At 45.0% G+C, this 25,181-nt stretch overlaps 1 protein-coding gene and 1 long non-coding RNA gene across 3 annotated transcripts in view; one reads left to right on the top strand and one right to left on the bottom strand.

The window, feature by feature from the left end:
• The window catches only part of LOC136349578 (uncharacterized), a 52,915-nt gene that overhangs the window by 7,809 nt on the left and 19,925 nt on the right, over positions 1-25,181 (top strand). The window contains exons 1-3 of one of the 2 annotated variants that reach the window (XM_066301226.1): positions 3,237-3,418; positions 3,920-4,134; positions 6,773-6,830. In XM_066301226.1, the coding sequence (XP_066157323.1) occupies positions 3,946-4,134; positions 6,773-6,830 (247 nt within the window). In that variant the 5' untranslated portion in view covers positions 3,237-3,418; positions 3,920-3,945. Of the gene's footprint in view, positions 1-3,236; positions 3,419-3,919; positions 4,135-6,772; positions 6,831-25,181 lie in introns of those variants that run through there. The other variant, XM_066301225.1, reaches the window with a different exon arrangement.
• Positions 13,891-15,875, bottom strand: LOC136349528 (uncharacterized). Its single transcript, XR_010733820.1, has 2 exons — positions 14,527-15,875; positions 13,891-14,468 (listed from the first exon to the last, which is right to left on the bottom strand). It is a non-coding gene; the product is annotated as an uncharacterized lncRNA (long non-coding RNA).

The following is a 25,181-nucleotide window of genomic DNA, read 5'->3' as shown; positions in this document are numbered from 1 at the left end:
AAAAAATAAAAAAAATATATAAAAAATAAAAAATATATAAAAAATAAAAAATATAAAAAATTAAAAATTATAAAAAAAATACAGACCCAAGAAAAAAGCGGGAAATTAGACATTTCCGCAGTTCGCACTAAATCCTCTTGATGACACGATGATGGCGGCAAGTTTTCCATGTCTTCAGTTCGCCTCCGGTCCATTTCACGTAGCAGTCCGCATACGTGACCAGCGCGCGCCTTGTCGAACCCAAAATATACAGGGTGCGTCTCAAGCAGAGGTCCTCCTATCACCGCGGGAAGCGAAACGGTGAAATTTTTCCGACGTCGCAAAAGCGACGGACGTGCGCGCCTAAGGAAGTTTTAAATATTTAATTTCGATTTATTCCGGCCCTGGCTGCGGAAGGTGTTCGGGGTTGTCGCCATCGGTGGATCGTCTTGAGAGATATCTAAAGCACGCTCGTCAATCTGTGCCAGGCCAGATGGCTTAAGCCTTCGAGTCTATCCACCATGTTTTGCTTATACAGTGTTGGCCAAAATAGTTGACGCTTCGTGAAAGTTCGCACGAATCGAAGTGCGGGGGCGGGTGCCGTCAAGTTTTTTTCTTAGGTTGTTCAACCGTAACGTAACAAAAAAAACTACGTTTATAGCAAAAAATTTATAACGGCCGGACAACGCGTCCTGGTTAACTTAATAGGAAATCTGAGTGTTAAAAATGAAAACAAAAACGTCTTTAGTGTTTGCTGTGATGTTCCTTTGCTTCAGCCACTCCAACCAGCCCTCTGGGCATTGATTTTATTAAGATAACAATACGTTTTTTTTTGTAAATAATAAATAAACAAGTGCAACAAAGAACAGGAGAAACTTTTAATTCAGCTACTCTCTTACCACCAAAATACTTACATAACTGTTGTTATTACACGACGTAGGTTCCATTTTTTTTTTTCGACGGACCCTGTATAAATAAGAATTTTTTTAAAGTGCACCTTGCAAGGTCCTACATGTGACTGTAAAGAGAATGTTCGAAAAAACTATAAATGTCGTCCGAGGCGCGCCCGGCGGACAACCCTGTACGCGGGCCGAGCAACATTGAGACATTCCTGCTTTACTGCCTTCGCTTACTCTAGTTCAGGGGTATCTACACGAAGGCGGAACATTTTAAGTTGCAAGCATTTCGGCCAACACTGTAGATTCCCGGTCTTGCGAGGTCTCTCAAGACGGTAAATAAATCTTCGTGCCGCAGGGTGAGGCCTTAATGGGGAAATCGTCAGGGTACCACCTATCTGGTGACACTCCAGCGACGCCCTGCGTAAGCCCGCAGTGTATCAACCAATCCGTTATTGGAGCAATTTATACGGGCCGTTCTCCATTTAATGGTGTTTACATTTATCAAAGTAACACCCTGTACCAAGTTCCGCGATTGGTTTTTAAGTCTGCACCAACATAAACATTAAACTGCATAAAAACAGTAAACATCACGTTGATGCGACGATAGTTTTTTGCTCGATTGGTATTTTCCCCTACGTCGAACGTGCCATTTTACGCAGGGCTGGACTTAAATTTTGTACAGAAACGGATCTAAAACTCGGTTGATTTTGACATCTATGTCCCGTTCAAAGGAAGGCCCCTACCTATACCTAGACCCTGTATGTTCCTTTCAGAACATACAGGGCGTCCATTTAACGGCCCCCCGCGTTCCTACGGGTTTGTTTCTGATTAAAAAATCAATTACAGGGATGCATATCCGGCTAATGACGTTAGTGATAACGCTACAGAGTGTCCCAAAAAACGGGCCGTCATGGAGGGTTATATATGTATATATATATATATATATATATATATTTTTTTTTTTAATAGAATCATCTGCACTATTCCACGCGATTGAATCTTCTTTCGATCCTGTGTTAGTCCCTAGATTCTCTTCGTACCGTGTGTTGCAGCGATTCGAAGCTATGTATTTTGAAAGAAATTCTGGGCGTTCGCACTGCCTCACTAAAAAAAGAAAAATTAATGTCGCACTTAGCTCGACCGGGAATTTGATCGTTTTCAGATGGATCCTCACGTGAGGCCCCCTTCGGAGGGTCGCATACTCGCGTGGCCGAAAACGCCTACAGGGCGTTCGCAGTAACAACTGTACTTTCCGTCCTTTCGACTTCAGTTTTCTTGGCTTTCTCGTAGGGGGCGTTACGGTTTTTGCGATGCAGGGCGGGAGGAAATTTAATTTTCTTCATTGTGGCACAAAATAACGTCACCTCTGTCCCGAGCGTTGATGGAAACATTTGTTATTTCGGGAAAACCCGCATTCACGGTCGAGCGTTCTTGCTGGCGTGGCGAACGCGAGTTTCCACGCTCTCTCCCATTAAGCTCAATTAAAACGTCGTAACGTTTCGCATTGACCGTTTCTGAAATTGCCCCCTTTTGACGTTCGCAACGGGGCAGTTCGGTCCTGCGCCCGGGGGCCCCCTCGCCTTCGGGGCCCGCACTGTATCCAGTTCTTTCAACCAGCAAAAAGATTGATAACGCGTTATTTCATTTTTATTACAGAAAAATAAACTCTTCGGGAGATATCGCGAGACAAAATCGCCTGGTTATTGTTTGGCGAAAGGGCTTTCGGATGCGAGACTGTTGGCTTAATAAAAATAAATCCCTTCATGTCCTAAGCAAACATTGAAAGAGTCGTCTGTTTAGGACGTCACTAGGTGGAAACCTGAATGGGAGATTTATTTTCTGCCAAAAAGGGCGGATTTTGGAATTTTTGCCCTTTAGGCGGAGACGCGTAAAATTAATACTGAGAAAGTGGTAAAATTACAAATTGAAAATCTGCAAGGGAACTCGGACTAGTTGGGGAGATTCGGGAAGGGAGTGCGACTTACGGGGCGACGTCGAAGGGGCGGAAAGGGGCATTCTTGGGGAGTGCTCCGGCCTAAGTAATTCGCTGCTTACAAGCACTTACGCCAGGAAACTTGACACTGGTTCAGGTTTACTGTCGAGATCTGTCATGCGAATCTGACTACGGGCCGAGCTCGGCAGTCAACCGGTACGCGGTGCTAAAACTCCTCGAATGTAGTTTTAATCGTTCTCCTCCGTGGGAGAGGAAGAAACATTCTCTCGCACCGATCATAATTGAAAAACCGAAAATATTTAACTAAAAAAAAGGATATCCGTCTCGTTTTTGCCCTTTTTGGCACGTATGCGGGCTTCCGCCCTAGCCTTGGCCCTCCCGGATATTTTAGCAAACCTCAAACTTTCAGTTTAGTCGCTTTTCGGCCGTCGCAGTTGCCGGAGGCACGCGCAAACTGTTCTCTTCGCGAACTTTTACGAAAATTCGCGCGTAAACGCAGGGCCGGACTCGGCTGCGCGGGCCACATTTGGCCGCGAAACAGGTCAGTTCGTGTTTGGCTATTTTGCGATCGTTCCGCCGTTTTGTGGTGAGTAAAATCGGGGCACGGCTGACCGAAGGGCCGGCCCAGGGTGGCCCCCCGCGAAGCTTGCTCAGTGTAGTCGGTGTAGAAATGACCGGAATAATGAAATCTTCCAAACTTCCTCGCATTTTCCTGCCCTTCGGTCTTCTTGTACTCGGGGAAAATTCCCGAAATGTTTTTGTTTTTGTTGTTGTTGTTGTTGTTGTTGTTGTTCTGTAATTAGTTTCGACCCGGGGGTTCCCCGCCTCGCGCCCAATTAACTTTGAGGGCCATTTTACGGCGAACCGATCCTCTGGTTAATTCGTCCCAAAATCGTACGGAAACGCCGCCGACGTCTCGGACACCCGCAACTGTCCAGGCGAGCGTACGGCACGGTGCATTTTTACATGAAATCCCCGAGGTTTGATCGACGCGTAGCAAGCTCAATTAAATACAGGGGGGTCGATGATTTGCTGCGAAATTCTCGGTGCGCGCCTCGAAGTTATCCAGCAATGTTTTTGTTTTCAGCACGGCCGTTTCCACCGCAGGACAAAATGGCCCTGATAGCGATCAAACTGGGCATTTTCTTCTGTGCTTCCTCGACGTTTCTGCTCGGCGTGACGGCCCTTCAGTGCTTTAAGTGCGGCCAGTACAACGACGGAGTGGGATCTATCACACCCTGTATCAACGACACCTACATGAAGCAGATCAGCTGCCCCAAGAGAGATGTCAACTACTGCATTGTGAGTATATAGAAATTTGAATTTTAGAAAAAAAATTTAAATTTATTATTTTTAATTTTTTTTTATTTTTAATTTTTTATTTTTTTTTATTTTTTATTTTTTATTTTTTTTTATTATTTTTTTTATTAAGTTCGTTTTTCCGTTTAGTTTTGCGTAGTCTCGGCTGCCGCCTCGATTGTTTTCATTTTGTTCCCGTTCCCCGTCTATTCCGTTATTAAACACCAAATAAAAAAGCCCTCGATTTCAATCCGGGGGATGAAAGGGCGATATCGAATAACTAACTAATTAATTGGGACAGGGGCGCTTTATCCGGAAAATTGACCGAATTGCCGGTGTCCGAAGCAGAAAACGGCCCTCGTGCAACGTTAACGAACGAAACTGATTTTTTTCGGGGGCGTTCCGCGTGAGCCCTTCGGGGGGGACGGGGGACGTTCGTTCGTGGCTCGCGATGAGGGGGGGCGCCTCGAAAAAAATCAAACGTCCCCCAATCGGGGGGAACGCGCCCCAAAAGCAAATAGAACAATGAACTAAAACGGGCGCCCTTAAGAATTACGACAATGACAAAGGGCCGGGAAATCTGAGGGCTTCGGGAGAAATATTAGCGCGAAATCTTAAAGAAATCCCATTTGAAAAGTAATTGTATTGCTGTTCGCAGGCCTCTTTAACAAGTTTAATTGAGCCAGTGGAGCGATAAATTCCCCCCTTGTTGCCCTCTTTCTCCTTCCGATGAGAGTTCGGGCCCGAGGTGCCAGAGGTAGTTCTAATTGAGGGGCACCTCCTCGCTTCCTCGTTTGGTCTGGTGTGAGGGTCGGATGTGCGCGTGCAGTAACGTCAGTTAAAACAACACTGAAGAGAGGAATCCATCAACGAACTCAATCAGCTAATGAGAAAATAAGAGAATTACAAGCTCCATTTGCTGCTAGACGCGGCGGCCTCACACCCTTAACGACCTAATAAAGGGCTTTTTCGCCCTATCTGTGCAGCCGTAGTTGCCATTTCTTAATCGCTTCGTTTACACGGGACGTTCGGTCGATGTCGAAGTCGAAGTTTGTCCGCGTTGTATTGCAGTCAAATTGACACATTTCGGTACGCAGTTTCGTATACAGGGCGCGCGAAAAGTCCCGCAGCCCCGGAAATGTACGATTTTTTCAAAAAGGTTCTGCCGCGGCATTCGGATCATGTACGAGGTGCGTCGCAAAGTGGCTGCGAATCGAGGTTACGATTTCCCTTCACTGAATGGCAAAGTTTTCAGGAGATTTTCCGACTCGGCCTCGTTTCCTGAGCACGTTTCACGTGACACGTCCCACGTGCAACTCCGTCGGTTCGGCAGCGGCTGCGGACCTGCAGGGAAGCCGAAGGAACTTACTTTTGTTGGAGTGCGCGCGCACCTCGGGATAGTCGCGAATACCGCAGATCGGTGGAATCGCTGAACTCTTTCAATTTTTCTATAAGTAGTTTTTCAATGAATTCGAGGTGCTGCAGGGTTGCCGGCCTTTTCGCGCACCCTGCGCTAACGAAGACGCCTTGCGGCTCTAAACTCTTCCCCGCCGCTGTCTTTTCATTAATATATATATATTTTTTTTTTAACTTAGAAGCAGCAATAAATAGGGCAAAGATACCTTACTTTTAACATTTTGTTCGCGTTGGATTTGTTAAATTGTAAATCCACGTGCAGAACTAGAATCTAGATGATAATAGATGAATAATAATTTCGACATTGTTGACTCACACTGTGTACGCACCAAGATGATTCAGGTGTATATAAAAAGGGAAATATTTCTTGTAATCTTTCACGATGCCCGTACCGCAGTAGTACTTCTGCCCTTTATGAGCAAAGTCGGTCGGTTAGTGCGTTCTCGTTTCGTTGTGAATCCCAATTTTCCCTAAACATACTCATAACTTCCACCATTTTTTGCTTGCGTCACGGGCAGGCTAAAGTGGCCGTATTTAAAAAATTGCAACACCGGTCATGTGACCCCTCAAATTAAAGGTCTCTCAAAACTGGATGCAGTGGCGTGTCGCGATTTGAAATCTATCTATTGGTTTTTGAGGGAAAGAGGTGTGAATTTGGCAAAAAATGCGATGCGAACGAGAACGAACAAACTCAGTTAAACAGCAAGTAAACAATCAAACAAAATTTGTTTGCCGTATAGGAAATGGGTTTGTTTTTTGTCTGTTGATTTTGCCCTCACTGCCTGTAGTGACGCAGGAATTGTGACCGCAAAATTGAAAATGGAACAATTTCCTGCCAACAAACACGTTTTTCAATTTTTTATGCACTTTTTTAATTGAACTTTTCAAAACCGATCGGTAGATCTTAGGCCCCATTGAGTGTGCTTTTGCAAGACCTTCAATTTGAGGCCCGTCACCTGACCCGTGTTTCAGTTTTTAAAAATCCACCAATTTGCCTTACCGGTCACGTGAACAACGTTTAGGACAACAAACCTTAAAAGACAGCAACTTCTGTTCCATCTAATGCTGCTTCCGGATTGAAAGGACACGTTAAAAAGGTAACTGGATTGGATGATTTAGAGCCCCACGGTATATTCGTTTTGAGAGCATTTTGCTTCTAGTCGTTCAGGGGGGCGGTTGGGTAGGGCCCCGCGAGTCCTCCATTAATGCCTTAATTTTCTTGCAGAAATACATGAGCGAAGGAACGGTAGTGCGAGACTGCGTTAACAAATGCACAGAGAAGGGTGAGTCGTAGTTTTATTTATTAAAAATTTTTGAATGTACATAGTGAATTTAAAGTGTGTGACATCGGGGAAGGTCAGGAGAACCTTCCATTTCTGTATCTCGACCAGAGCGCGCTTGGTAACCGCGAAAGATACGAGATCGGCCAAATTGGCCAACGGTGCGCAGTTTCAAGCTCAAGAAAATTCTCTTTCAAAATTCGAGTTTTTTTTAAATTTTTAAATTTTTTTTTTTTTTTGAAAACTAAAATTGAAGAAAAACAATAAAAAAAATGTCCCTCAGTCTATGTTCAAGCTCGGGTTTCCTTTCGGGGTCCCAGAAAATGCCGAAATTCAAGGCGACGGCCGTGGCAAAGGCAAAATTGATGGTAGTTGTCGGAAATCGAAACGTTTGATTTCAAATATTTATCGCCATATTGAATTCTAAGCAGAGGAAAAGTTGCAATGACGAAGCGTCAATCACTTTGAATTATCTGGTCAAACAGGCGGATGGAAACGGAAACGTTTTTCCAAAATTTGACTTATTTTCCTTGATCATCGCAATTTTTCAAATTTCAAAACGGCATTTCTCGAAGTCCCAACTGCGCAAGTTTGTCCTGGTCAAAGGACAAAACTAAACGTTTGTCCCTGTAACAAATCAAGTCAAATCGATAGACGAATAAGGGCAACTTGCATCCAAAATATCCCTGTTAAAAATTCGATTTTAATTCGTTTTATGGCTTAAAAATTTATGACATGCAGAGACGAATACGATTTGATTTGTCCATTAAATTTGTTGGACCCAAATGGAAACGTTTATGCTGCAATTAAACCCGAACTCTAATCTGAATGACAGTTGGGAAGGTACGTGAAAATGGCATTCACGAAAGGTCAAAATTTAAAAATAACTTTGCGAATTCTCCCGTTTGGGGCTCCTGCCGAACAAAACTGAAAATAGCGTTTTTTTGCGAAAATGCTACTTTATTATTTATACTTTGCGCCATAGGAAAGAGAACACCCCGTGGAAATTGTTCGAGTCAAATAATTTTCGATGCGCATTTTTGCTTGCGTGAGTCGACTACGTTCTCGAACTCGTTTTTTCGTGTTTGTGACATTTTAGTTTTTTTTTTATAACTGTAAATAGCGCAACAACGAATTAATCTTACGGGGCCGGAGTGCCTTTTATTGACCTACAGTGCTTCCGAAAGGTGTTTTTTTTTTTTGGTTTGTCCAACATGTCCAGAAACGTGAGGCAGCGAAATTTCCATTATCCACTTGGCGAGTGTGAAAGGGGTCGAACAATAGACTTGTCAGTGGTGGCTGGTCAATTAGAGAAATCGTCACTGCTTTAAACAGAAGTTTAAAGGCCGCGGTCATGGCAAGGTTCCAGGAAGGCGTCGAAGGACTACGGAGCCCTGGCGGTCTTAGACTTTTCGCAATGAGAGACAGGTTTGTCCGCCTGGGGCTGGGGCACAAACGACGATTTACCTCGTCTCGTGCCAGCTCTTTTCGTTCTTCATCGTCCAGATCGATTGCGGTGGGGTGCAGTGGGGCCTGGAATGGGACACTGCGGTCTTAAGCGGGGGATCCGGGTTTCTTCTGGACGTGGACGATGGAAGGGGCTCCGTCTCCGGACCCGCCGCAATCCACTTTTCCAACGAACTAACGCATTATCGCGTGCGGTTCGAGTCCGCAAGAATTTCCTCAAAAAAAAAAAAAAAAAAAAACAAATCAGTTCGTCGGCTTGGCCGTCCCGCTCTCCAGACCTACCACCAATCGAACACGTCCGAGATGTTGCGGGTACAAAGTTGCAACATTTACCCCCCCGCCCGGCCCCAAAAACCCTAGCGGCGCCCTGTAGTGCCGTACAGATAGCCTCGATTGAGGCCCCTCAAGAGGACATCGATCATCGCATTGAATCGATGCCCAGACGGTGTCCAGGAGTGCATAAAAGAACGCAGAGGGCATAAGTTTCTTTCCAGTTTCGACCATCGAAGCGATTTAAATATTTAACGATGTGCTTACGTCAATATGGGAAACGCGCACTCCAAAAATGACTCAAACCTAACCATTTCTACTGGGTGTTCTCCTTTCTTGGCCGCAGGACAAGCGCGGAAAATCTTGACGCTCGGATGTGAAATGGCGCGCAAAATTTTAACCACACGCGTGGGAAAATATTGTACAGGGGCGGCCCGTGTGTTTTTGCCGGCACCTGTTACTCACTATCGTGAAGAAGGAAGGACGACTTTAAATTTTCAAAAAGTCGTTTCGGTTCGTTTTGAAAAATCGAAACGGGCAGAAGTGAAACTTCCACACACCGGCGAGAATTTACATTAAAGAATGCTTGTGTTAACGCATTGGCGGAGGTAGAAGGGCGAAACGAGCCCCATGGAAAAACATAGGATAAAAGCCATTGACTTGCCGGAGGTTCTTCAAAGACTAGAAACTAAACTGCGTTCGAAGAAGCACCTTCAGGACCTTTTTAAGCCCCCTTTCGCCAGAAAAACGCTCAGACTGACACGATTAACTGCAGATTGCCAGGCGGATTCGCATGTGGCCCTTACGCCGGCAAAGGTCTTGATTTTAAACCGCAACTCGCCTACGTCAGTTCGCCATTTCCAAGACGGTAACAATAAATGAATAAATAATGACCACTGAGGAGGTTCGGTCGAGTTGTTTATTCACGACAACCGCCATTTGGAGAAACACTTTAATTCAAATTTTTAATGCGAAAACGGCCCGACCAAGCGACTATACAGGGTGTCCCTAAAAGGTCTGCAAAAAATTCCACGAATCGCCGAGGAGAACGTTTGACGTTCCAGCCCGGTTTCTCCGATTTGACGTGTGACACCTCCCACTTGCTGTCGTTCCACCGGTTGACGAACCGCCGCGTCGTCAGCGCACTTCTCGACGTCGCGCTTTACTTCCCTCTCGTTCTCTCCTCCGACGCCAGAGGGAGCAAAACTGCCTCGCGCGTTCCTAATTGATAACCTGATGATTTTCACATTTAATTTAGAGCGTAAAGTGTCCGCATTATTCGGGGCGAAGCGGCATGGCGCGCTCTTGGAACACGTAAATCACTTGGCAATTTTTTGCCACATTCAAAATCCCCACACAAAGAGACGAAGCTGTTCGGCCTAATAAAACAAACTAGAGCCCATTTTTAGCAATGTTTTAGCCCGTTATTTCCTCCCTTTTTTTCCCGGGAAATACCGCGGAAAGCAGCTGCGCAATACAGGGCGTTGGGGAAATAACTCCTGCAAATTTGACCAATGATTGAGAGCGAAAGAGCTCCCATTTCAACGGGGGTCGTAGGCGCAGCCATGTCCCCGGAAGTAACATCTTCAGAGAAGTGGCAACGTCGCGTCCGTTTCACTTCGACATCTCCCCAAGTAGCTGCGCACGCTAGCTCGCCCCGTTTACTGGGGGTTTTGGGCCCGGCACCAGTTGACTGCCGATGTTAATCGCATAGTTAACTCGGGCGGCTCTTTAACGAGCCAGTTGTTCGGGGTTCGGTGCGGCGTTGCCGCTTAGGTCAAATTAAATTTGCAACACCGGACGACAAGGAAACAGCTTTCGTAAATTCAACCAACGATTGAGGACGCAATTGTGAACTTAGAACCACCTGTCAACTGGGGTTGTAAAGGCAACGATTTCGCCGGAAGGGAAAGTAACATGTATCTTCAGAGAAGTGGCAACGTCGCGTCCCGTTCATTTCGACATCTCCGCAAGTAGCTGCGCACGCTAGCTCGCCCCGTTTACTGGGGGTTTTGGGCCCGGCACCAGTTGACTGCCGATCTTGATCGCATAGTTAACTCGGGCGGCCTCTTGAAGGGGCCAGGTGCTCGGGGTGGGGTGCGGCGTTGCCGCTTAGGTCAAATTAAATTTGCAACACCGGACGACAAGGAAATACCTTTCGTAAACTTAACCACTGATTGGACACGTAATTGCGCATCTCCTTTGAACTTGGGTTGTAAAAGCAACGACTTCGCCGGAAGGGAAAGTAACATGTATCTTCAGAGAAGTGGCAACGTCGCGCCCCGTTCATTTCGACATCTCCGCAAGTAGCTGCGCACGCTAGCTCGCCCCGTTTACTGGGGGTTTGGGCCCGGCACCAGTTGACTGCCGATCTTGATCGCATAGTTAACTCGGGCGGCCTCTTGAAGGGGCCAGGTGCTCGGGGTTCGGCGCGGCGTTGCCGCCTACGTTCCCTTTTACCGGTGAACGACGATTATCATTTCAGTTTAAAATTGCCCTCGGCAGTGTTTGTTATCGATACTTTTTTACTTTTTTCGTCGCTCGTCGAGCGACCAACGCCGGCCAAGTGCGTTTCTCGACTTTTTACTGAAATTGGGGCTCTATCGCGGCTTTTCACACTTTCTTTTTTCTTTTTCTTTTTGAAACGACTATTAGGTTTGCCGTTGTGGGGAACTTCCCCGTTCGAAGTCACGCTCTCGGACGTTGGCTCAATTTACGAGAAACTATTTGCCCAACACCCTGTATTGTGCGCACCTTAATAAATGCCATCTCTATTTGCGGAGACTCCGAAAGGGAGTTTTGTTAAATTTACGCTTAGTAATGCCTCTCACACGTACAACTTGGACTGAATACAGAATTGAATTTGCGTCCGAAACGCAGCTTGATATATATATCTTCTTGAATCGTGTTTGCGGATAATACATGAAAGATTGGCCTGATGCGTATTATGTCTGAAAGCTCCGTGGTTCCTGCAGATCTAAAGGAGTATTTATGAGACCGAAAAAGAGAGTAATATTTTTAACAATCTTCACGAAAACATCCTAAATCTTCTCTTCGGAGGCACGAATGGACTGCCATCAATCAGTTTTACTCTCTCTCTCGACCCCCCAACCTCCCCCCCCCCCCCTTTTATTGTACCTCCCTCCGACGGTATAAAGCCAAGGAACGGTGGTTCTTTCAAGTTGTTTCCTAATTTAATCGCGTTCAACTGAATAAGGGGATGCGAATTTATGCAGCCCCCCGTGAACTTGTTTACGTGGTGTGTGTGCTCGAAGCTTTTTGCTGAAGTCGAAACTTCGGCTCCGAAACGAAGAAATAGTGTTTACCAGATAGCATCTTCAGTAATGCCATTTCGATTGTAACTGGATAATCGAGGAATTGACTGTTGGCCACTTGCCATAAGTATCGATAGCACACAGCAGGGACTCGGGACATGTAAAAAGCTCTATTTACAAGTTTGGAGTTCGGAGCCGGCAAAAAGTTTTTCCCTGCCAGTCTGCAGTGTGCAGAAGATAAAAAAACGGTAATGGATAAGGACCTGGTTAAATGGGGAAAAAGTTGCGCGTTCCAAGGAGCATTTCACAATGCGAACGGATAAAGGGAGAAATAATTTTTGCGTTGTCGGTTATTTGGAGAAATTAATTTCCGTCAGTGCGACTTGAAAAGTGTTTTTCGGCTCTCGCCAGTTAGTTTCCTGCCGCAATTCGGGAAATAATTTTTTTTTTTCAAAATAAGCGAAAACCCAAAACCAATTTTGTGCTTCGGCCCGTGTGGTGGCGCTGCTGCACTGAGAGCGCGAGTCCCCCCCCCCCCCGGTTTAACCTAATCTGTGTCCATCGCCGTTCACGAAACTCGGACGCTATACAGGGTGTTATTGAATACATACTTCCGGTATTGCGCAGGGCGGTCAAGCAGTTTTCGGACACCAAGTTCTTGCAAAGGCGGGCTCCAGTGCGTTTAATTTTCAAGTAGCAATCAAAGTTGGTGACTGAATCTTCCGGCCGATTTCACGAAACTGCGTCTCCGTGGATTTTTTGGGATGAGAACTTCGAATTCATCAAAGATTCAGTTGTGTCTTCCAGAGGGCGCCACGAGCGACACTTTCTAACTTTTTGCGCCACCCTGTATGTCACTTTCCTGTTGCAAAATCTTTTTCTCTCCCTTCCCGCACTTTAGTTACACCAAACATCTAAAATAACTCACTTTTATCCACAGAAACGAGCAAATGGCGCTTCCGAAAACTGAATACCAATAGTTTTTTGTCAAAACAGTATGAACATGTTTTGCAATGACCGTGACAAGTTATTTCTTTTTCGAATATCGCGAAATGAAGGTGGATAAATAACAAAGGTTGTAACGAGTGTTGGAAACGTGTGCAAAGCTGATGCAGGGATAATGTTGTCCATCCCTAATTCTAGGCCGTAAGGCGAATATGATGGAGCCGCCCGTGGAAATATCCATGTGCAGCTCAAAAAAATTATTTTATCATTAACGCTGCAGACTTATGTTCCATAACAATGGTGTTTCCATTTTCCATAGATACTTGCATTCAAATTAAAGACAGAATGCAAAAACATGATAATACGTATCGGGTACTCTATTTAAAATAAACGGGGCTCCGGTCTTATTTTTTTGTCTAGCTGCGTTCGAACATCCACCTTTTTTTACTAAGTCGTGCTATCAGCGGTAATGCCGTTTCGCCTGCGGCTAGATAAGCAGTATATCGATTGTTGGTCGTTTTCCATGAGCGACAACGGACACAGACGCCGAAACCTAAAAACTTGGTTTGAAACTGGAAAAAAAGAATTCACCGCGTCCATACAGTGTGAAACGGTTAAGGGAAATAAATTCAATATCCGCATATTTCCACATACGTGAGGGAAATACCGGAACACGTTAGTTCTGAAGTTGGGTCCTCAAGCGCAGATATTTCATCCTCAAATTCAAACCTCTTTGGGTGAGGGTTGCAACCCCCAAAATTTTAAATTGAAAGTGTGAACTGTGATATCTCGTTTGAAAGGTTTTTTTCTTTCTTCCAATGTTGTTATAAGATGTTTTTCTATTTTTTCATTATTGAACCTTTATTCCTGCCCAATGTAAGATGAAGGGACAATACTATTTCGATTAACATCGAATTTGGGAAGACACAAGACAGTAACAAACGAAAATTGGACGTTCTTTGTCCACGAAGACGACTCCATGAATAGCAACTGAAAGAAAACGATAAAATCCCTGTTAAAACAGAATTTCCATTGTGAATGGTCAAGTACCACTCGTTCTACAAATCATTTCTTCCTGTGCTGCAGTAGCATGAAAAAATAGTAAAAAAATGTCTGTATATGTGTATTTGTTGGTTCTCCTTCAAAAGATAATACACTGACATTCTTCTCGAATTATTAAACATTCCTTATCAATAATGCTAAAATAATAATAATAAACAAAATAACTCCTTACAATATCTAATAATTTAAGAATAATGCATTCTAGTGCCTGTAAGTCTGTGAGTTCAGTTTGTAAGATTGTTATACTCACTGTCATCTTACCTTTTTTCGTTTATAAATTATCATACAGGGAACAAATAATACATAGCTATAGTGGACCACAGGAGTGTAAGTGCCAATACAGAATATATTATAAATGAAACAAGTTATACTATAGATCATCACAATACTAGATCGAGTTACATAAATTAATAAAAATATCGATAGTCACCCTGTACAATAGTTCAAATCTAAAATGATTGATAGTAGGATGACTGTCTTTGGACATTCTTAATTGATTTTACCTCACTTTGTATCAAATGCGTTTCACCTACATAAGCAAGCAGCCCTTGTGTAACGTAAAGCGTTCAGTCAGACCTCTTAGGGTTTCCTTTGAAGACCCTCACTACACAGGCCTCGATCCCTACAAATCAAGCCACACAAATTTACCCCAATCTTGTTGCGTTGCCTTCGTTGAATACTTCCTGCGATATGTTTGCTTTGGGTCCTCACACATCTCCATTAAATAGCATTTCCATGACGGATCTTCCACCCCCCGTTGCGATACATATTATTAACAACAAAATGGGGGTTTGTTTGTTTTGTTCTCATCTGCTCTTGGTCTGTAGGTCCATAGCCTGGATCGTTAATTGTAGATAACCGATCGGCGATCGATTTTCGATTAATTTAGGTGCGAACAAGTTAATTATCCAATTTTCATGCAGAAATTTCCGTTGTTGATTTTCTAACGTCACCCCCGTGACAATCCGCGCGGTGTTGCCCGGTCGCCTCCAAAGTTGCCACCTGTTTAAGTGCCACCCTCGCGGCCGTGCGCGGAGATGGCGCCACGCGTAAAACCGTACGATTACCCCGAAAAAAGTTGCATTCACCTGCAAACTTTGAGGCGCACAAGCCGTCCTCGCCTGGATTCGAAGACCAGTCAACGGCAGCGGCGCACGTCGCCGTCGCCCCTTCGGGGGTCGCCGTGGACGGAAGTGTCTCGTCGATGCTGGCCCCATCGACGGTGATCTTCCGTTCGCCGAACCTGCGGGGCGACCCGCGGACGCACGCGCCGTTGCCGTTCTGGCGAATCTGGAAAAAAGGTGTTGGATCCCCAAAGAGGGGTCGGCGTCGAGCCGACTCCTCGCCGAGCTACCTGGAGGGTATGTCCTCCACGTGGCTTTGCGTCGCGTCCGTTTCTTTGCCGGGCCCTCTTTGGGCCCGGTGTCGTACAGTGTTGCCGGATTGTGCAAGAAATCCCAAATACCAAATCCCGACCGTCCTCGGGGGAGGATTGCGGCGTTGCCGCTTCCTCCCCGACGTGGGGGTGATTTGCATCTTCCGCAATATGAAATGCGTGCGTATGCAATGTTAAAAATTTTAAAGCGGTGTGGTATTCATTCGTGCAGACGGCACGATCAAATCGTTCATTCGGTGTATTTTGCTGCGCTGATCGGGACGATTAAAATTTGAAAAATGTCCACAGCTTGTGACTGAAGCGAGGATTTCTACCAGATCCGTTTGCACGGAGGTTCAGGACTTTTCTTTTTGGGAGATCTACTCCCATCTTGCTCTACGCGAGACCCTCGCCCCCGTCTCCACTCAAAATAGGCCCCGACCTTACGTCATAAGCCACGCTTAAGTCTGGTCATTAAAGGGGTTTATTAATTCCAAAAGTAATCAAATAATGAGATTTATTCCCTTGTGATATTTCGACGATTTTCAAGAAGTTTCCTTGTTGCAACACTACAGGGTAGACGCAAACATCTAACAGAAGTACTGCCATTTTACGAAAACTGTTGTTTAACACCCTGTAATCTTGGAAACAATGCGTTTCCGGCCCTGTGCCACCCTTACAGGGGCTGTTGTTTTCATGCAATGACCTCAGCGACCGCCCCTTGAAGATTGCCGCGGCCATTTTAAACGCCCGGTATAACGTAGGAAATGGGAAGAAATAAGTCTTGTAGCAATTTTCTTCATCAATTAATACTAAATTTAGCAGAAAATCACTTCTTTCCATTTTGTAATAGAAATAGTAATTAAAGCGGTGCACGTGGCCCCTCCGCTGTGCTCAGTCGTCTGTGGCGCAACGAAAGAGGACATTTATAACTTCACCTTTATTTATTTATATTGTATTGAGTTTATTCGCAAAAGGGGCTGAAGCAGACGTGAAATTGGCAACGGAACATTTCAGTTTCAGCCCTGTAATTTCGCAAATAACTTGAAAGAAAAATCGATTAAAAACGACACAAAAATGTTATTTACAAACGATGTTTTCGTTTCCCATTACTCATTATTTGCCGCTTGAATTTGTGTTAACTCTCAATTAGAGTCGCGTTATTTTCGGGAATAATTAGAGCTAAATGTCGGCTGATTCGCACCACAATCATAAATCATAAAGTAACGGAAGGTGGAACGGTGAAATTTGCCGGGGAAGGCCACGGGTTTCCAGCCAGAAATTTTTCAAATACAGGGCGTCCCACTTGAGATGAAGCTGCGATCGAATATTACCTGAAAAACGGAGTTGTTCAAATGAAAGTTGTCCGGCAAAGAAGGCCGAAACGTCATTTCAAGGGCAACTTTTTTTCCTAGCGACAACCCTGAATTTTTTCCAAGCGACAACCCTGAATTTTTTCCAAAAAGTAGCTGTCTTCCATTTGACGAACTGCTTTGTTGGACGTTTTGCTGCATCCCAGATTTTTGTCCAATTTTTGAGTTTTTAATTAAAAAAAAAAACAATTTTTCCATGAGAAAAAAAATGGCAATTTAAAATCCTGATTTGAGAAGCTCGTGGAGGCAAACGTTCAGAAGAATGTCCTTCCTGGTCCAAACACGTCTCAACCCTCGTTCAAAAAGGATTTCTTTATTCCTCTCCGCTTACCAATTCGCCTTTTCGCGTCGTCCGCAGTCGCGGCACTTCTGCATAAACTCAAAAAATCTCAAGGGAAAAATCCAGTGAGTTCAGATCAGGCGGGCTCACTGGACCGTCCAATACACGGCCCTGGATGCGTCTCGTCCAGGACTTCGCGAGACATTCCAGAATCGCAATCGGTTCCATGGAGTTTCCCGATGGAAAGATGGCATTTGTTCGCTTTCAAATTTCTTTGGACCCTCGCCTTCCATATCCCCGAGTCGACAGCAATTTGACGACAACGCACGTGGGGATCGGAGGCAACGGCTGCAAGAATTGCTGTTTGATTGCCTTCGCGTGTGTGTGTTGCACCTCGGGAGCGGTTGCGTCTTTCAGTTCCCAACTTTTTCACTCTTTTTTCGTCCCTTTGAAATTTTTAATGACATTGCCGAAAGTCGTCCAACGGATATCTCTTTCATCCGGAAATCTCTCGGCATGAAGTTCCACTGCCCGAACTTACGTTCCTTCCGGCCTCTCCACGAATAAAAATCATTTCGAATTTCCCATCCGAAGTGCAGCGATCCGTTTCAATTATTGAATTTTCAAATGAAAAGAATAATTTCACACGGAGCGATTGGATTGATTGTCGAAGAAATAATATCGATTTCCTGTAGGCCTCGTCAGACGGCAGACTCCAACAAGTGAAAATTTAGGAATTTTTTTCGTGGAAATATGTAATTTTTAAACATTTTTTTTAGATAGGGCATGAGCCTTAAGCAGAATGTGCACTGCAAACTTTTTTAGGAAAAAAATGCAGTTGTTTCGACATTGTCAAAAACTGGACAAAATCCAGGATAGCTCTGCAGTAAAACGGACAACGAGAAAATTCTTCAAATTAGACAAATATGGAGTTGCCCTTGAAATGACATTGAAATGACGTTTGAATGACATTGAAATGACGTTTGAATGACACTGAAATGACGTTTGGGCTAAAAGTCACTGTCCTCGCGACTCGCCCCTTTTTTGCCGGGCAACTCTTCTCCGCGCACCACTTTTCAGCAGTCTTCCGCCGCAGCTTTGAATGGTACACCCTGTATTGGGCCGTCCATGGGGCTGCCGGTTGTTTCGCGCCGCTGCGACGGGGACTGCACGCACGGATCCCAGATCCCGCGGCGGGAGCAGACTGGACTTCGCCAAAGTTGACCAATCATTTGTCAAGTTCGAATCGATTACCCGTTCGATTTCGGTTGCCGCACGTGACCGTGAGAGCCTTCGGGCGCGACATCTGGTTTAATTAAATTAATTAAATGAAGTTTGCCGACGTATCTTCGCATCGTAAGATTAATAAATCGCTTCTCGAGGTTCACCAACCGGCCGAAGTTCGAATTTGCGGGGGATACGTTGCGTGTAACGGTCCGTTATAGACTTCATGCCAAATGGAGGGATCTATCCCCAGATCCCACCGAAAACTCCTCTCATCTATTATATTTAGAGAAAACCTTGAATTTATTTGTTGTTTCATCCTAGTAATAATGGATGACTTGTTTGTTGCACAACAAGGGGCAGCTGCTCGAAACTCGAAGGAAATCATTATTTTAAAAGGCGTTCGCGGTCGGAAAGTTTATTCGAAAGAGAATTTATTTCAAGCCTTAATGCTACCTGAAGCTTAAACTTCTTCAGGGAAATAAACCCCGCTGTCATCTTTCGGCGAGAATGCTCGCGAACGGGCCAATTTGTGCCGCGAAACATGGCCGTTTAATTCACCGTTCGTCTCCCCGCATTAGTTTAAGTAATGAAGACCTGGGAATTAATGTACGGCGCCAAAATTGGAAAACTTCCCCCCCTAAATGGGGTTTTTCTCGCGGAAAAAACGACGGATCACTCTCGGACGTACGCGTCTGCCAGGTGCGTTCCCAGCTTACACGCGGACGAATAATGTCCCACTCTTGGATTAATACAATTTCGAACGCAGCTCTTCGGAACGCGGACGGCAGAGAACTTCATCGCAGACGCGTTCCAAAGTTCCACGAGGTTTCACGGCGCCAAATGGCAAAACGGCCACGTGGAAAACTGCGTCTTTCTGCGCAACTTTTTTGAAAACGGTCCGAGTTTCGGCCGCGCAAAAATTCGTGCGTACGGGGCGTTTCCTTCTTGAAGCCCCAATGCCAACGTGTGGAAAGTTGTGCAAAAAAATCCGATGTAACGGGGGTGAGATGTCACGTCCACGGTAGACGCTCGAGCGCATGATGAACTCGGAGCGCGTCATGCGCGGAGGGTCTCCAAAAGAATTCGTCCAGTTTTCCCCCTTGGCGGATTTCACTCGTGTCAATTTGAAATACTGAACGCGCAAGAGGCAAACAGAAACGTCTCGGAACGCACGAAAGGGGGCGTACGGGAAACAGAGAATAATGGGCCGAGGTGCACCTACATGAGATGTCCACGAAACCTCCATAACCGAGCATTAATGGAAGTTTTTCAATTCGACCACTTTAACTCCTGAGCTTAGTGAAATCCCCTTTTAAAATTTAAATACTACGGAAGTTCAGGCTGCATATATTTCCAAAGCATTTTCCAAATTCCTTTCACCATCGCGTCCTACTTTTTAAATGGAGATTTCCATTGTGGCGCTCAAGCGTCCGACAACATCATTTTTTTTTTTGAGGGGGGGGGGATTTTAGGGCACTGCTCAATTCCTTATATTTGAGATATTCAAATTATTCCAATGGGGCAATTAGTGAAACGCAGTGGTTTATTTTGCCCACTCGGCTGGGGAAAACTTCTCGATGGGGCGAACACGGAATTTTAAATTCAAAAGAGATCTTTCTGCGAGATTCCAGATAAATCTCTTGCCTTAATCCTACGAAAACTGCTACAAAAGGGCTTTGAAGGCGAGCAAATTTATTGCAATTGTAACCGGATCTGCTTGGTAATCTCGGCATTAGGTGGTACATTTCATATTGCCACTTCCACAGGAATATGAGGGAATATGAGGCGAATTCCATGCGGAGAATTTAATTCCTTTTCGGGGCTTAAACTGTTTCAATTTAAAATTTAAAAACTCATTTCCTGCGTTTAAAATGGTGCCATCGGTTGGAAAACAAACTGCCATTAATCAAAAATTTATTCGCTCCAGACGGGGGGACCAACAGCGTTTGCAGTGACGCTGCTAATGGCCATTTACATTTATATTAACATTTCGGGAATTGCCGGATTACCAAGTTCGGATCATGATTTTTGCGTAAGTTGTAATTTATGGGAAATTACCATGTAATTCGGTGCAATTATTCACTCGGTCTCGCAATATTACGCAATTGTCGCCGCAACATTAACGCGATCGCCAAATCGCCGCTGAAATTCCCTGCCCCCGCAGAAAGACTTTCGTGGAACAACCCCTTCCTGGGCCTCCCCTCTGCGGCGTCCATTCAGCAATTAAGTCCGCATTAACGAATGTCCGGGCGTTTGCTTCGAGGTAATTGATCAGTTAATGGGCGATTAACGCATTGTCGATAGCGAATGTCGAATAAAAAACGAATTTTGTTCGTGTTAGTTTACGTAGTTTACGCGTGTTGGAAATTTGCTTGCCCGAGGTGGTCTGTCAATGTGTCAATGTCAAGCCGTGACAGCCACGGAACCGTCAAGATGGCGGCTCAAGGTTTTCCGCCTCAGTTCGGTGTCGTAGTGGCGTGGAAAGTGTCGTCGATGCAGGGTCTTGGACGCTCACATGCACGGAGCAAAACCATTATTTCTTTTTTACGTGAATAAACATTAAGCCGGTTTAAAGGGGAGCAAACATGCAAAGTAGAACAACTTCAGATAAATAAAAACAAGCCGAATATTTCCATTTCGAATGCGCTGGAAAATTGAATGGAAGATGAATCTGCAACAACAAACATTGGCCTTTTGTCAAATATTGAAGCTCGCGCTCCATTTAATCTTCCATTATAAATCAGGGGGCCCGCATTAAGTGTAAGTTCCATGCATTTGCTTGCGCCAGCCCCCGTTTAAAACTGATAGTTTTCTTGAAGCCCTAAAGCTATGTTTCCAACTGACCTTTGTCCAAAAGGTTTTCGAGCGCGGCAAACCCTTGCCGGTACAATAATTTTCGGCTTTCCAATTCGAGGTACAGTCGTAATTCATGGAAAATTGGGTTCGAGCCCGGTTCTCCATTAAACAATAATCCGGGTCGTATATTATAATAATTCCGGCTTAGCCTTGAAGGCAAAAACGCTCTTTGTACTATCCAGAATTATTGTCGGTGCAACGACGAATATCGTCGCTGTTAAGATTAATCAAGGTGAATAATGCAGAGTTAGCGGCCGGACACGGTTAAATTATTGCAGGATTTAAACATGGAAAAATGGCGTCAGCGATAACGTGACCAAAGAAGTTTGCGGCGTTGCCGCCGCCTCTTCGATGCGTCGCCCGTCACGTGACGACCGGAACCAGATCGCGCGCGCGTGTGTGTTTTGCTTCGATTATTGTTTCTGGTACGTTCACTCAATTTCGGAAAAATCCCATTCGGACCGATTTCGGGTGAAAATGCGAATTTGCGCCCTCGAGGCGTTCGCGCTTCTCAAAACATTTGACAACGTTCCGTCACGCGGCTTGAAAGTTGACAAAACAGTGTCAACGTTCAAATTGCGAGAGCAACAAAAGACGGTTGCCGAGTTGCCGTTACCGCGTTGTGCCAGAAGTGGCATTTCCCCCCCCGTTTCTTCCTGTCGCGGGGACCGATTGGAAAGTGTACGGCCGTAATGGCTTCTCGTATCTCTTTTTTCCACAATATCAAATAACCTGAAAGCGCTTGTTACGTTTCGTCGAAACGTTATTCGTGGATTCGCCAGTAACTTCCCCGAAGCTTTTAAGCAATTAATGAGAGTTGAAAGTTCTCAATTCAGTTTTGATGCGGTTCGGAAAGGGGCAATTATTTCCGCTGCGTTTGAAAATATGAAGATTTCTCCATCTGAAATCTGCGAAACGGGGGCGAAAATCAATCAATCAGCCCGCTAACTGTCAACGGGCATTGCGCGGCACTTTTGACTATTGAGATCAGAAGCTTCGCTAACTATAGGGAAATTTCGTGTTTTTCACTGCCGCCAATTCTCCCTCCGGCGAATCTTATTCAATTTGAAAGTTGCCCCCCGGGGGAGGAGGAGGAGGAGGAGCACCAGGAGGGGGGGAGGATTTTTTTCAGCCATTTATCGGCCGGTCTGCGAAGCTTGGAGCCGGATTCTCATCATCGCAGCTAATATTTACGTTAGCGACGTCTGACATTATTGAAGACCTCCTTAGACCACCCTAATCTTAAATAAATAGCCCCGTTCGAGGAGCTCCCGCTGATGAAATGAGATCGTTTATATTCTAACACAACACAGGATCCAGTTTATCGCCATTTTAAAGTGGTACGTAATTTGCAGTGGATCCCCCCTAATAAAAACCCCCGGCTCGATGTGTTCCCCGCACGCGAATGGGGGTGACATTTGGGAATATGCAATTTCATTGAATTGTGGCCCGATGTTTTGCGCGGAGGGCATTAAGGATGAATCTTGAGCTAAAACTTACGAGCTCCCTCACCCTCACCCTCACCCCCCCTCACCCGGTTCAATAAAAGTCGCAGCGTTTCAGTTCAAATGTTTCATTCGTCGAAAGTTTTTAAGGTCTCTGGGGTTATTACTTTTCGCGAATTTTTCCCCCTGCTGAGCCCCGTGTGTGTGTGGGGGGGTGGTCTCGCTGCGCCCCGGGAGCTTTCGCTCTCGGATCCGGATTCGGGAATCGCGAGTATTTGCGTTAAATAAGTTACACAAAAAAAAATGTGTGCGGCCATTTCGCCTGCAAATTTTCCACTACACGAAGCTTTTAAATTGAATCGTTATTGTTTCTTTCCACCAGCCGATTTGCCAATCGTCCACTTTGAATTCGTTCCAAAAAAATAGCTCCAAAAAATTAAAAAAAAAAAGAGAGAAAAAAATGGCAAAAGCACGTAATGATTTCAATTTTCGGCCCTTTTGTTGTTCGCGGCTGAATGGCCGTTTGTTGCATTCCGAAATATGAGTGATTAAAGGAAGAGGCCGTTAATTAAAAAAAAAAAAATAATAATAAATTTTATTCGGTACTCCCGCTGACGCAGCGTGACCCACGAAGCCCCAATCACGCGGGAAAGTCTTTTCTGCTCATAAGCTTTTTTACTCATGAATTTGGGTTACTTTTGACTTTGCGCTTCAGGTATTTCCTGCCCGTTTCGACTTTTTTTTTCAAATTTGAGTTTTGCATTTCTGAAATTTTCTAAACTCTGCGTCAATAAACTCTATGAAAATTACACAAATAACCTGAACATTTTCCTCATGGGCCGGATCGACGTTGCGCCAAGGCGTGTGTAGTGCCTTTGATCAATTTCACATTTTGTCTAAAAAGATCAACAACTTATTGCAGCCTCGTCTGACGAATCCTCGTCCAGACGAGTTCTTTGATTTGCTGCAATTGCCCTCGACGGGCAACTCCGAAAATGATGGCGGAATGCAAAACGACGTTCAAAAATTGAAGTTGAAAGTTGGCCTACGGGCAGAAAATAAGATACTTTTTCCTCTGCGATTTTTCAAAATTTTGAAAATTATTTTTTCAAAATTTCGAAAATTATTTTCAAAAAAAAGTTGCAATTTGTCAGTTGCAGACGGTCATTTGTTTTTTCATTTCGTCATGTCTGAAGCACAAAGTGCGTGTTTCCGAGAAGCATGACTTCACCGGCGTGTACTGGGTGATCCGTCGGGAAGGCGTCGTGGCGAAGTGCCACAATACCGGGCGTTAAAAATTTTCAAGTCTTCGCGCTTTCATGAGCGCCGACGGGGGTTTTTGCAGGATTTCGATTTCACTTTTGTCGCCTTTATTTGCTCAAAAATTCAAAGAATCAAAAATTCAAAAGAACCGACGCTTTTTCGCCAAACTTTTCCTCCTCCACCTCCCTCCGTGCTGCGCGGTGTAATTTTCAAGTCCTAGCTGGTTTCTCCGGAGCCGCATCCGGCACGTGGGAACCCGACGGCGAATGTGTCCCGCCGCATCGCGCGAATTCCGCTGAAAAAGGAGGTCGGACGATGGAAAAACGAGTAATGAGCAGCAGGCAAATAGAGGTTGTTTGTCAAATAATGACAAAAAGTTTTACCAATTGCAGGCAATTCGTTTAATCCGGTTTTAAAATGAAAAAGCATGCAGGGTGCAGGATTTGGTATTCGAACCGTTTAACCGTAATCGATATCGCAATAATCAGTTTCGATACCCACTCAAAATTGGTTTTATTAACCCGAACTAAATGCTAGAAATTACCCGCATTCGCACTGCTATTTACATTACCGCACTGCACTTTAACGCCTGATTTTTCCTTTACTCTTTACACCCCTCCTGGCCGATCAGACGGCGGCCGGGTGGGCGACCCGAAAGAACGCATTTTCCTCCCGCGGGGAGTTCCGAGGGAAGATCCAACACCATCTAAATTAAAACTTTCGCAAACCCATTTGAAACACGCAGCATGTGGCGGAAGTTCAACTTCGTCTTGAGCAATTTTTCATCATTTGTGCATGTGAGTTTCCAATAGAAATCGCATGAGTGACGCATATGAAAAGCTCCCGAGCTCACGTTTTCATCTTAGATTGTGTACTTAGATGCGAGTTTAATGATCTAATGACGCACTCCCTTCAGACGTGTCCCGGGGGGCACTCGGCTAATCCAGAGCTAATAGATGAACGTTTAATGAATGTGAATCGCTTCTTATCGCCGCCAAGATCTCGGGTTAATTGTTCGGAAAATATGGAGTAATGAGCCACTTGGGGAGGTTAGGATTGCGCAATGAGGGTGTTGCCGTCAAGAGAAAAAAAACAGCCCCCCCTCCCCCTCGGGGGAGGGGGGGGTCGCTTCCCTCCTCCTTGGGGGGCGTTGTGCACGAAAGCAAGAATTACATGTAGAAACGCGAAACATTAAACCTCGCTAATGTGATGGTTCCTCCTAATACAACAAAGTTGGAGAGTTTCGCCCAAACAAGCGAACTCGAATTCGGAGACTTTATCCTGCAACATAATGTCTAAAACCATATTTCTGTTAGAGCTAGTTCAACTGACAAAGTTTCCTAATAGTCGCGAAACTAATTTCAATTTAACTCAGACCGCCAAAGTGTAAAATTCTAGTGTGCCTAACAGCGGGCTTCCCTCGCGAAAAGGTCGATGCTGAAGAGGGCGGGGAGTGAAGGCGACGTTTCGATTTCGGCACGTGAGGAGTTCTCCCTAATTCCAAGATCGCCTTCGC

Source organism: Euwallacea fornicatus, chromosome 38 (assembly GCF_040115645.1).
Source record: "Euwallacea fornicatus isolate EFF26 chromosome 38, ASM4011564v1, whole genome shotgun sequence".
Lineage (NCBI taxonomy): Eukaryota > Metazoa > Arthropoda > Insecta > Coleoptera > Curculionidae > Euwallacea > Euwallacea fornicatus.
This window is presented reverse-complemented; position numbering and strand designations above follow the sequence as displayed.